The sequence below is a fragment of the Petromyzon marinus genome, chromosome 67, assembly GCF_048934315.1.
Source record: "Petromyzon marinus isolate PM22_M1 ecotype Great Lakes invasive population chromosome 67, UKy_Petmar_22M1.pri1.0, whole genome shotgun sequence".
NCBI classification, from domain to species: domain Eukaryota; kingdom Metazoa; phylum Chordata; class Hyperoartia; order Petromyzontiformes; family Petromyzontidae; genus Petromyzon; species Petromyzon marinus.
The window spans coordinates 1,044,836-1,057,732 of record NC_133733.1 but is presented as its reverse complement, the minus strand read 5'-3'; the positions used below and the strand labels follow the sequence as shown (position 1 = coordinate 1,057,732).

Sequence of the window (12,897 nt, the reverse complement as noted above, 5' to 3'; positions counted from 1 at the left end):
CTACATCTGTAGAATGTGAAGAACCAGTGGCATCTACATCTGCAGAACGTGAAGAACCAGTGGCATCTACATCAACAGAACGTGAAGAACCAGTGGCATCTACATCTGCAAAGCGTGAAGAACCAGTGGCATCTACATCTGCAGTGAAGAACCAGTGGCATCTACATCTACAGAACATGAAGAATCGGTGGCATCTGCAGAACGTGAAGAACCAGTGGCATCTACATCTGCAGTGAAGAACCAGTGGCATCTACATCTACAGAACGTGAAGAACCAGTGGCATCTACATCTACAGAACGTGAAGAATCGGTGGCATCTACATCTGCAGAACGTGAAGAACCAGTGGCATCTACACCTGCAGAACGTGAAGAACAAGTGGCATCTACATCTACAGAGCATGAAGAACCAGTGGCATCTACATCTGCAGAACGTGAAGAACCACTGGCATCTACATCTACAGAACGTGAAGAACCAGTGGCATCTACATCTGCAGAACGTGAAGAACCAGTGGCATCTACATCTACAGAGCATGAAGAACCAGTGGCATCTACATCTGCAGAACGTGAAGAACCAGTGGCATCTACATCTACAGAACGTGAAGAACCAGTGGCATCTACATCTGCAGAACGAGAGGAACCAGTGGCATCTACATCTGCAGAACGTGAGGAACCATTGGCATCTGCAGAACGTGAAGAACCAGTGGCATCTACATCTACAGAGCGTGAAGAATCAGTGGCATCTACATCTGCAGAGCGTGAAGAACCAGTGGCATCTACACTTGCAGAACGTGAAGAACCAGTGGCATCTACATCTGCAGAACGTGAAGAACCAGTGGCATCTACATCTACAGAACATGAAGAACCAGTGGCATCTACATCTGCAGAACGAGAGGAACCAGTGGCATCTACATCTGCAGAACGTGAAGAACCAGTGGCATCTACATCTGCAGAACATGAGGAACCATTGGCATCTACATCTGCAGAACGTGAAGAACCAGTAGCATCTACATCTACAGAGCGTGAAGAACCAGTGGCATCTACATTTGCAGAACGTGAAGAGCAAGTGGCATCTACATCTGCAGAACGTGAAGAACCAGTGGCATCTACATCTGCAGAACGTGAAGAACCAGTGGCATCTACATCTACAGAGCGTGAAGAACCAGTGGCATCTACATCTGCAGAGCGTGAAGAACCAGTGGCATCTACACTTGCAGAACGTGAAGAACCAGTGGCATCTACATCTGCAGAACGTGAAGAACCAGTGGCATCTACATCTACAGACCGTAAAAAACCAGTGGCATCTACATCTACAGAACGTGAAGAACCAGTGGCATCTACATCTGCAGAACATGAAGAACCAGTAGCATCTACATCTGCAGAGCGTGAAGAACCAGTGGCATCTACATCTGCAGAACGTGAAGAACCAGTGGCATCTACATCTGCAGAACGTGAAGAACCGGTGGCATCTACATCTGCAGAACATGAAGAACCAGTGGCATCTACATCTACAGAGCGTGAAGAACCAGTGGCATCTACATCTACAGAGCGTGAAGAACCAGTGGCATCTACATTTACAGAACGTGAAGAACCAGTGGCATCTACATCTGCAGAGCGTGAGGAACCAGTGGCATCTACATCTGCAGAACGTGAAGAAGCAGTGGCAACTACATCTGCAGAACATGAAGAACCAGTGGCATCTACAGCTGCAGAACGTGAAGAACCAATGGCATATACATCTGCAGAACGTGAAGAACCAGTGGCACTACATCTGCAGAACGTGAAGAAGCAGTGGCATCTACATCTGCAGAACGTGAAGAAGCAGTGGCATCTACATCTGCAGAACGTGAAGAACCAGTGACATCTACAGCTGCAGAACGTGAAGAACCAGTGGCATCTACATCTGCAGAACGTGAAGAACCAGTGGCATCTACATCTACAGAGCGTGAAGAACCAGTGGCATCTACATCTACAGAACGTGAAGAACCAGTGGCATCTACATCTGCAGAACGAGAGGAACCAGTGGCATCTACATCTGCAGAACGTGAAGAACCAGTGGCATCTACATCTGCAGAACATGAGGAACCATTGGCATCTACATCTGCAGAACGTGAAGAGCAAGTGGCATCTACATCTGCAGAACGTGAAGAGCAAGTGGCATCTACATCTGCAGAACGTGAAGAACCAGTGGCATCTACATCTGCAGAACGTGAAGAACCAGTGGCATCTACATCTACAGAGCGTGAAGAACCAGTGGCATCTACATCTGCAGAGCGTGAAGAACCAGTGGCATCTACACTTGCAGAACGTGAAGAACCAGTGGCATCTACATCTGCAGAACGTGAAGAACCAGTGGCATCTACATCTACAGACTGTAAAAAAACAGTGGCATCTACATCTACAGAACGTGAAGTGGCATCTACATCTACAGAACATGAAGAACCAGTAGCATCTACATCTGCAGAGCGTGAAGAACCAGTGGCATCTACATCTGCAGAACGTGAAGAACCAGTGGCATCTACATCTGCAGAACGTGAAGAACCGGTGGCATCTACATCTACAGAACATGAAGAACCAGTGGCATCTACATCTACAGAGCGTGAAGAACCAGTGGAATCTACATCTACAGAGCGTGAAGAACCAGTGGCATCTACATCTACAGAACGTGAAGAACCAGTGGCATCTACATCTGCAGACCGTGAAGAACCAGTGGCATCTACATCTGCAGAACGTGAAGAAGCAGTGGCAACTACATCTGCAGAACATGAAGAACCAGTGGCATCTACAGCTGCAGAACGTGAAGAACCAGTGGCATCTACATCTGCAGAACGTGAAGAACCAGTGGCATCTACATCTGCAGAACGTGAAGAAGCAGTGGCATCTACATCTGCAGAACATGAAGAACCAGTGGCATCTACAGCTGCAGAACGTGAAGAACTAGTGGCATCTACATCTGCAGAACGTGAAGAACCAGTGGCATCTACATCTACAGAGCGTGAAGAACCAGTGGCATCTACATCTGCAGAACGTGAAGAACCAGTGGCATCTACATCTGCAGAACGTGAAGAACTAGTGGCATCTACATCTACAGAACGTGAAGAACCAGTGGCATCTACAGAACGTGAAGAACCAGTGGCATCTACATCTGCAGAACGTGAAGAAGCAGTGGCATCTACATCTGCAGAATGTGAAGAACCAGTGGCATCTACATTTGCAGAACGTGAAGAACCAGTGGCATCTACATCTGCAGAACGTGAAGAACCAGTGGCATCTACATCTACAGAATGTGAAGAACCAGTGGCATCTACATCTACAGAACGTAAAGAACCAGTGGCATCTACATCTACAGAACGTGAAGAACCAGTGGCATCTACAGAACGTGAAGAACCGGTGGCATCTACATCTACAGAACATGAAGAACCAGTGGCATCTACAGGCGATTATACAACTTTTAAAGCCATTCCCCGTGTTGAGTGTACATGCCGTACAAGGTGTTTGAATCAACAGGAGTAAAGTTGGACTTACGAACGGAGAGCTCTGGAACCTAACTCGTTCGTAAGTTGAGGAGTCCCTGTATCAGAACACTTAAAGCTCGGGTCGAGCAGTTACAACTACAGGATACCATTTTTTTTGACAGTTTTAAAAGTATGACAAATGAGAAAGGGTTTCAACAACAGCCGTGCGAAGATGTTCACTGCTCCCCGTACTCGACCAGAATGTTGTCGTTTGATCACCGCGTGCAAAACATCCGTCTTGTCCTGCAAGCTTCATGTCGGGGCTCCACGACACGTTCCACCGCTTATTGAGTCCTGAAACAGCCAACGCGGTTGGCGTGCAGCGCAGTGTCGTTGGCGAGGCTCGATTGTTGCAACTCGCTGCGTATACGGGACGTCTGGCAAAAAACATTAGCAAGCTGCGGCGTGTACAACGTTGCCTTCCAAACGTCGCAAGATCCGACACCGTGCCCGTCCGGTGCTCGACGAGCTGCATTGGCTTCTGGTTGCAACGACCGAATTCGTTGCAAGGTCGCAGTCATTGCACACACACACACACAAAGTGCTTGCCACAAGTGAGCCACGATGCCTTGCTGCTGATCCCGTCAAGGAGCGTAAAGCATCGTCGCGCCCGTGAACTCGGCTCGTCCCCGCAGCGGCGGCTTTTGGATAACCATTGACGGTGGTCACCGCGTTGTCGTCGTCGTCGTCGTCGTCGTCGTCGTCGTCGTCGTCGCCGTCGCCGCCGCCGTGCGGCGCTTTCACGCGCGCTGCTTCTGCTGCCCGTCTGGAACGCTCTTCCCTTCCGATGTTCGGAAGCCGCTGTGGAGCTATGCTGCACTTTGACGTCTTCGTCGTCGTAATTTAGATTGACAAACTCGTTTCTTTAGAACTGCTGCTGCCGCTGGTTGTTGTTGTTGTGGTTTGTTGTTTGTTGTCCTTCCCTCGCAACGTCCGATTAGCGCGGTTGGCTACGTGCAGTGCTGAAGAAGTTCAACTTCTTTGGTTCTTTCGGTAAAGTCACCACCACGTAGAATGAGAATAAAATGATAAATTGATAAAAATTAAATAACATGATAAAATTCTCACGACGTTTCGGCCACAACACAAGCAGCCTTCATCAGGTGAAGGGACGAGACTGTCTGGAGGACAGCGCTGGAAGGCAACGTTGTACACGCTGCAGCTTGCTGTCCTCCAGACAGTCTCGTCCCTTCACCTGATGAAGGCCACTTGTGTTGTGGCCGAAACGTCGTGAGATTTTTATTGTGTTATTTTATTTTATTCTCATTCTACGTGGTGACTTTACCGAAAGAACCAAAGAAGATGAATCCTTGCAGTCACGAAAGCTTTAGATCGAAAAGAAGTTCAACGTAGAGCACTTGCCCCGACAGCGCGTGTGTGTGTGGGAGGCTACACGGTGGGTGGGGGAGCTTTGTCTGTGCTTCTGTCTTTGCAGGAGGAGGCGGACACCAAGGAGGTGGGGGCCATGATGCGAACCCCCATCATCCTCGCTAAGCCCCCTGCAGACCGCGTGGTGAGCTGGGCCCCCCCCCCCCGCACTCCGCTCATCACTCAGCCCCCCACAAACACAACCAGCAGTCAGCAGCCCCGCCCACACTCCCCCCCCCCCCCCACCGTGTGTGTGTCCCCGTGTGTCCCTGTGTGTGCGTGTCTTTGTGCGTCCCTGTGTGTGCGTGTCTTTGTGTGTACGTGTGTGTACGTGTGTGTTCGTGTCTTTGTGCATCCCTGTGTGTGTTCGTGTCTTTGTGTGTGTGTGTGTGTGCATGTCTTTGTGTGTACGTGTGTGTGCGTGTCTTTGTGTGTACGTGTGTGTACGTGTGTGTACGTGTGTGTGCGTGTCTTTGTGTGTCCCTGTGTGTGCGTGTCTTTGTGTGTACGTGTGTGTGCGTGTCTTTGCGTGTGTGTGCGTGTCTTTGTGTGTACGTGTGTGTGCGTGTCTTTGCGTGTACGTGTGTGTGCGTGTCTTTGTGTGTGCGTATGTGTGCGTGTCTTTGTGTGTACGTGTGTGTGCGTGTCTTTGTGTGCACGTGTGTGCGTGTCTTTGTGTGTACGTGTGTGTGCGTGTCTTTGTGTGTACGTGTGTGCGTGTCTTTGTGTGTACGTGTGTGTGCGTGTCTTTGTGTGTACGTGTGTGTACGTGTGTGTGCGTGTCTTTGTGTGCACGCGTGTGTCCGTGTCTTTGTGTGTACGTGTGTGTGCGTGTCTTTGTGTGTACGTGTGTCTGCGTGTCTTTGTGTGTACCTGTGTGTGCGTGTCTTTGTGTGCACGCGTGTGTCCGTGTCTTTGTGTGTACGTGTGTGTGCGTGTCTTTGTGTGTACGTGTGTGTGCGTGTCTTTGTGTGTACGTGTGTGTGGGGAGCGGTGGTGTAGTGGTTAGCACCACACTGCGCTGCGAACCTGGGGACCCGAGTTCGGTTCCCAATCATGGCCAACACCGGTGACGATTATCTGAACCGGTCTTGGGCCTCCCCTAGGTCGACTTAGCCTAAAGTGAGTACCTGGTGCGGTGTGTAATAAACATCGCCACTGGGGAGACAAAGGCCTTTATAGGTGCTGTTAATCGCAAACAGCACTTGCCCCAACATTCTGTTCAGGCTATACGGGGGATCTTTGTCTTTGTGTATGTGGAATGTTCGAACGCCCAATGCGGATGAGAGGCTGCCACTCCTCTGTCAGGAGCTGGACCGGTTCCATCTGTATCTCTGCAGCATTCAGGAGGTCCGGCAGACCGGCTCTGGCTCCTGCCACCATGGTGGGTGGACAATCCTCTACTCGGTGCAGGAGACTGCCAAACAACAGGGAGTGGCTCTTCTGAACAAAAAAATGAAGGGGGCGTGGGAGCGTGGCGGTGAGGTGTGGGAAGCTGTAAGCCCCAAGCTACTTTGGGCTCGCCTTCCCATCAACCGGAGGCGAGGAGTGGTGGTCGTGGTTACTTATGCCCCCACCGAAGATGAACATTCGTGGAGGGATGCAGGCAAGGCCGATGAGTCAGATGCCTTCTATGACCTCCTGTCACAGGTGCTGGCTAAAGTGGCCCCTTGGGATAGAGTCGTCTTGTTGGGTGACTTCAATGCCCGAGTTGCTCATGATGCTGACACCTGGTCTGGCGTGATTGGAAGGCATGGGCCAGATCAGCTCAATAACATCGGCAGGAGGCTGCTAGATTTTTGTGCAGCCCATGGGCTTCTAATTACCAACACGCTGTTCCGGCATCGGGGCATCCACACAACATCATGAATGCACGCTGGGTCCAAGCAAGAACATCTGCTGGACTACAGAGTGACGGAACAGCGGATGCGAGCCCATGTCCTTGACACCAGGACCTGGAGCTGATCTGCCCACTGACCATCGGCTTGTCATCTGTAAGATGCGCCTGCCATCAGCTGCATAAAGCCGTGTGGAAGCTACCTGGTCTGTGGCTCCACGTGAAATTTTTGGTTTTCTCGACCACGGTCATGCTCTCCCTTCTCTACGCTTGCGAAACGTGGACCCCCCTAATGGAACATCTTCGCCGGTTAGAAACATTTAGGCTGGTCTGCCTACGATCCATCCTGGGTTTAACCAGACTGGATTGTGTGAGGAGCTCACAAATCCTTGAAAGATCTGGGCAAGGTCCCATCGGTGAGCTTCTCCGGCAGGCAAGGCTGCGTTGGCTGGGTCATGTAGCCCGCATGCCCAGCCACCGCATGCCGAGACAGCTTTGTTCGGCCGGATCGAGGGGGCTAAACGGGCGCAGCACGGGCTAGAGAAGAGATGGAGTGACGTGGTACAGGAGGACGTGGAGCTGAGTGGACTTGCCGATGATTGGTACCAGCGGTGTCAAGATCGGCCTCTGTGGAAGAGGCTCGTGAAGGACGCTGCTGCTACTGGGCAGTTGGAGGCAGTCGCCCTCCAACAACAACGGAGGGCGGAGGAGCAACGCTCACAACAACGAGCGGAGCGCCGGGTGGCTAAATCACAGCAAGTTGCCATAGTAGGGGGCACAGGTGGTGCATCAGCCAGTCATCTCGGTCGTCTCAGTCAGTCGACCCGTGGCACCTGGGTCTGCCCCGTGACCTCCTGCCAGCGGGCGTTCGACACTGGGCCTCCCGTAGGTCGGCTTCAGCCTCAAATGAGCACCTGGTGCCGTGTGTGTGTGTCGTAAACATCGCCATTGGGGAGACAAAGGCGGCCGAGGCGTGGTGCTTGCCACCCACGCCCTCGTGTGTGCCACAGTGCCGGCCTTCGTAGCCGCTGCTGCTCGCAAACGGCACTTGCCCCTGCAGTCTGTTGGAGGCTACACGGGGGACCTTTGCCTTTTTTCTCGCACGGAGGCTGGAGCTGCGGCGGTGGGTGGCGGCGGCGGCGCGGAGAAGCCGGTGGCGGTGCTCGCCAAACCTCGCGACGACGATCACCGGGAGGGAGCCCCCGGAGTGGCGGTGGGGGGAGGGGGCGGAGTGGCGGCGGGGGGGGGCTCGAGCCCCCCGGCCAGGGCGGCGAGCGAGCGGCCGGCTCAGCCGCTCTACCACATCCACAACCGCAGCAGCGGCGGCGGCAGCGGCAGCGGCGGCGGCGGCGTGCCGCAGCCTCCGGCCACCGGCGGGACCACGACGGCCTCGTCCAGCGCCGCCGTCACCTCGGCCGCCGCCGCCGCCACCGCCACCACGGCTACCGTGGGCACGGCCAACGCGGCCACCGCCGAGAGTGAGAGGGCAGCAGCACCGCTGCTTCTACCACAACCAGCCACTACCACTGCCACTACCACTGCCACTACCACCACTATCAACCACTACCACCATTTACCATCACCACTACCACCACCACTGCCGCCACTACCGCCACTACCACCACTACCACGTCTATCACCGCCACTACCACCACTACCACCACTACCATCGCCACTATCACCACTACCGCCACTAACACCACTACCACGTCTATCACTGCCACTACCACCACTACCACCAACCACCACCAATACCATCGCCACTACCATCGCCACTACCGCCACTACAAACCACTGCCACTACCACCGCCACTACCACCACTACCGCCACTACCAACCACTACCACCATTTACCATCACCACTACCACCACCACTACCGCCACTACCATCGCCACTACCATCGCCACTACCACCACTACCATCGCCACGACCACCACTACCACATCTATCACCGCCACTACCACCACTACCACCACTACCATCGCCACTATCACCACTACCGCCACTACCGCCACTACCAACCACTACCACCACTACCACCACTACCGCCACTGCCACCACTACCACCACTACCACGTCTATCACCACCACTACCGCCACGACCACCACTACCGCCACTACCACCACTACCACGTCTATCACCGCCACTACCACCACTACCACCACTACCATCGCCACTATCACCACTACCGCCACTACCAACCACCACCACTACCATCGCCCCTGCCACCACTACCACCACTACCATCGCCACTATCACCACTACTGCCACTACCAACCACCACTACCATCGCCACGATCACCACCACTACCGCCACTACCGCCACTACCACCACTACCGCCACTACTGCCACTACCAACCACCACCACTACCATCGCCACTACCACCACCACTACCGCCACTACCGCCACTACCATCGTCACTACCACCACTACCGCCACTGCCACCACTACCACCACTACCACGTCTATCACCGCCACTACCGCCACTACCAACCACTACCATCGCCACTACCACCTCTACCACCACAACCGCTACTACCACCACCACTACCACCACCACTACTATCGCCACTACCACCAGTACTCTCAGCATTGGTGATGTTGTTGATATTCTTGTTGATGTCGGTGATATTGATGTTATCGATAATGTTGCTGTTGCCCCGATGTTATTTTTGGTGTTGTTGATGTCGGTGATATTAATTATGATGTTGTCGGTGATGTTCTTGATGATGGGTGATGTTGATGTTGTTGATCTTGTCAATGTTATGGTTGATGTTAATGGTGCCGATGATGATGTTGTTGATGTCGGTGATGTTGATGATGTTGATGATGTTGATATTGCTGATGTAGTTTTTGATAATGTTGATGATATTATTGTTATTGATGTTGTTGATATCGATGATGTTGTAGATGTTAATGTTGTCAATAACGTCGATGATGTTGATGATGTCGGTGATGGCGACGCTGTCGACGTTGTCGATGATGTCGACGTTGTTGATGTCGTTGATGTTTGTTGTTGATGTTGTAGATGGCTCTGCGCCATCGGCACCGCCACGCCTGTTGCTGCTGCTGCAGCCCACGGAGCGAATGAAGCACAGCGTGAAGCTGCTGGACGAGCACATGGGGTGGTGCGACACTGCCATGGAGGTGCACCCCACACTCACACAACAACAACATTCGCCGTAAGTGGCGGTGACGTCACCACGACGCTTGTGCCAGGCCAGGTGCACCTTGAGGCCACGTGGAGTGTCGAACGCCCGCCGGCAGGAGGTCACGGGGCAGACCCAGGTGCCACGGGTCGACTGACTGAGATGACTGGCTGATGCACCACCTGTGCCCCCTACTGTGCCAACCTGCTGTGCTTTAGCCACCCGGCGCTCCGCTCGTTGTTGTGAGCGTCGCTCCTCCGCCCTCCGTTGTTGTTGGAGGGCGACTGCCTCCAACTGCCCAGTAGCGTCCTTCATGAGCCTCCTCCACATAGGCCGATCTTGACACCGCTGGTACCGGTCATCGGCAAGTCCACTCAGCTTCACGTCCTCCTGTACCACATCACTCCATCTCTTCTCTAGCCCATGCCACGCCCGTTTAGCCCCCTCTATCCAGATGTACAAAAGCTGTTAAGGCATGCGGTGACTGGGCATGCGGGCTACATGACCGAGCCAACGCAGCCTGGAGGAGCTCAAGGATTTGTGAGCTCCTCACACAATCCAGCCTGGTTAAACCCAAGATGGATCGTAGGCAGGCTAGCCTAAATGTTTATAACTGGCAAAGATGTTCCATTAGGGGGTCCACGTTTCGCAAGCGTACAGAAGGGAGGGATTGACTGTGGCCGAGAAGACCTGAAGCTTCGTGCGGTGCGACAGACCAGGAAACTTCCACACAGCGTTATGCAACCGATGAAAAGATATTGCCGCTCGACTGATTCGGAGTGAGACCTCTGCTGCCAAACCGGAGCCGGTCATGAGCACAATGCCCAGGTATGGGAAACTCTCCACTCTCTCCACAACTGCCCCATCACCGATTGGGAGTTGTGAGGGTGGAGTGTCCGATGGTACAAAATGCCCAGGCAGGTGCTTAGTTTTGGTGGGGCTGATGGTAAGGCCCCACCTCTTAGTGGCATGCTCCAGTCTCAGCAGCATCGTCTCCAACTCCTCCTCTGAATGAGCAGCTATTACCAAATCATCGGCATACATAACGTGGTTGAGCAATAGGGAGCCATCCCTCGACCGCACCCGGGCATCGATCAGCCTCCCATTATATCTGTACCAAATGGAAATTCCTCCGGTACAGCTATTGAAGGCTTCACGAACTACGTGGTCGAAATAGATGTTAAATAATGTGGGAGCCAGAGGACATCCCTGTCGCAACTCAAGGTATACAGGGAATGGCTCCGACTCCCGGCCACGTAGTTTTACCCGGGCCCGCTCACCATCATGAAGGTCCTTAATGATCATGAGCAGAGGGTCAGGGTCTCCGAAAGCACGAAGAACAACCCAGAGCCCAGGCCTACTGATGGTATCATAGGCCTTGACCAGGTCAATAAAGCAGAGGTGTAGGTCTCACACACGCACACACTCAAACACACATGGCCAAAATCAGTGACGATGATATCTGAACCAGTCCTGGGCCTCCCCTAGGTCGACTCAGCCTCAAATGAGTACCTGTTACAGTGTTTAAACATCGCCACCGGGGAGACAAAGGCGGCCGGGCGTGGTGCTGGCCACCCACCCCCTCGTGTGCCGTTCTGGCCTTCATAGGCGCTCGCGATCAGCACTTGCCCCTACAGTCTGTTACAGGCTACACGGGGGATCTTTGTTTGTGCGAGCGTAGTGCCGTAGATGGGGGCCGCACTTACCAGCAGTGGTAGACGGGGCCCCTCCCCTGGGGGTACCTGGGACTGCCAGGGGAGGGGCTGCAGTGCCAGCCCAAGACCAGCAGCCAGCTTAGGACCCTGGACCCCCTAGCCCCGCTGCCCTTGTGAGGGCTGGGACGCTGTGGTGGTGACACTCTGAGACTCCCAGCTCCACGCTGCCCTTGTGAGGGCCGGGACGCTGTGGTGGTGAGACTCTGGGACTCCCAGCTCCACGCTGCCCTTGTGAGGGCTGGGACGCTGTGGTGGTGAGACTCTGGGACTCCCAGCTCCACGCTGCCCTTGTGAGGGCCGGGACGCTGTGGTGGTGAGACTCTGGGACTCCCAGCTCCACGCTGCCCTTGTGAGGGCCGGGACGCTGTGGTGGTGACACTCTGAGACTCCCAGCTCCACGCTGCCCTTGTGAGGGCGGGGACGCTGTGGTGGTGAGACTCTGAGACTCCCAGCTCCACGCTGCCCTTGTCAGGGCCGGGACGCTGTGGTGGTGAGACTCTGGGACTCCCAGCTCCACCCTGCCCTTGTGAGGGCCGGGACGCTGTGGTGGTGACACTCTGGGACTCCCAGCTCCACGCTGCCCTTGTCAGGGCTGGGACGCTGTGCGTGCCGGTGGTGACACTCTTGAGTGCGAGGTCCGAGGAAGCCAGAGGTCTGGACCTGCACCTTGGCTGGGTCGGGTCAGGTCGCCTCCTCTAGGGTAGTCATAGCCGGAGGAGCCGAGAGCGTAGGCAGTGTCAGGCTCGCTAGAAGTCGGCTGTGTCCCTCGGCTGTATCAGGACTGTTGGCGTGGTTTGTTGTAATAAAGAGTCGCCTCTACAAGTGTCTCCGGAACCCATTACATATGCGTCTGTGTGTGTGTGTGTCTGTGTGTGTTTGTGTGTGTGTGCGTCTGTGTGTGTGTCTGTGTGTGTGTGTGTCTGTGTGTGTCTGTCTGTGTGTGTCTGTGTGTCTGTGTGTGTCTGTGTGTGTGTGTGTGTCTGTCTGTGTGTGTGTGTGTGTCTGTGTGTGTGTGTGTCTCTGTGTGTGTACTGTGTGTGTGTGTACTGTGTATGTCTGTGTGTGTGTGTACTGTGTGTGTCTCTGTGTGTGTGTATGTGTGTGTGTGTTTGTGTGTGTGTGTTTGTGTGTGTGTACTGTGTGTGTCTGTGTGTGTGTGTGTATGTGTGTGTCTGTGTGTGTGTGTCTGTGTGTGTCTGTGTGTGTGTGTCTGTGTGTGTGTACTGTGTGTGTGTGTCTGTATGTGTGTGTCTGTGTGTGTGTGTCTCTGTGTGTGTACTGTGTGTGTCTGTGTGTGTGTACTGTGTGTGTCT

The 12,897-nt window shown here is 53.9% G+C and overlaps 1 protein-coding gene across 2 annotated transcripts in view; it reads left to right on the top strand.

The window, feature by feature from the left end:
• The window catches only part of SMG9 (SMG9 nonsense mediated mRNA decay factor), a 46,061-nt gene that overhangs the window by 12,537 nt on the left and 20,627 nt on the right, over positions 1–12,897 (top strand). For both annotated transcript variants that reach the window (XM_076054684.1, XM_076054683.1), the window contains exons 3-5: positions 4,947–5,024; positions 7,825–8,194; positions 9,749–9,867. In XM_076054684.1, coding sequence (XP_075910799.1) covers positions 4,947–5,024; positions 7,825–8,194; positions 9,749–9,867 — 567 coding nt within the window. The remainder of the gene's footprint in view (positions 1–4,946; positions 5,025–7,824; positions 8,195–9,748; positions 9,868–12,897) is intronic.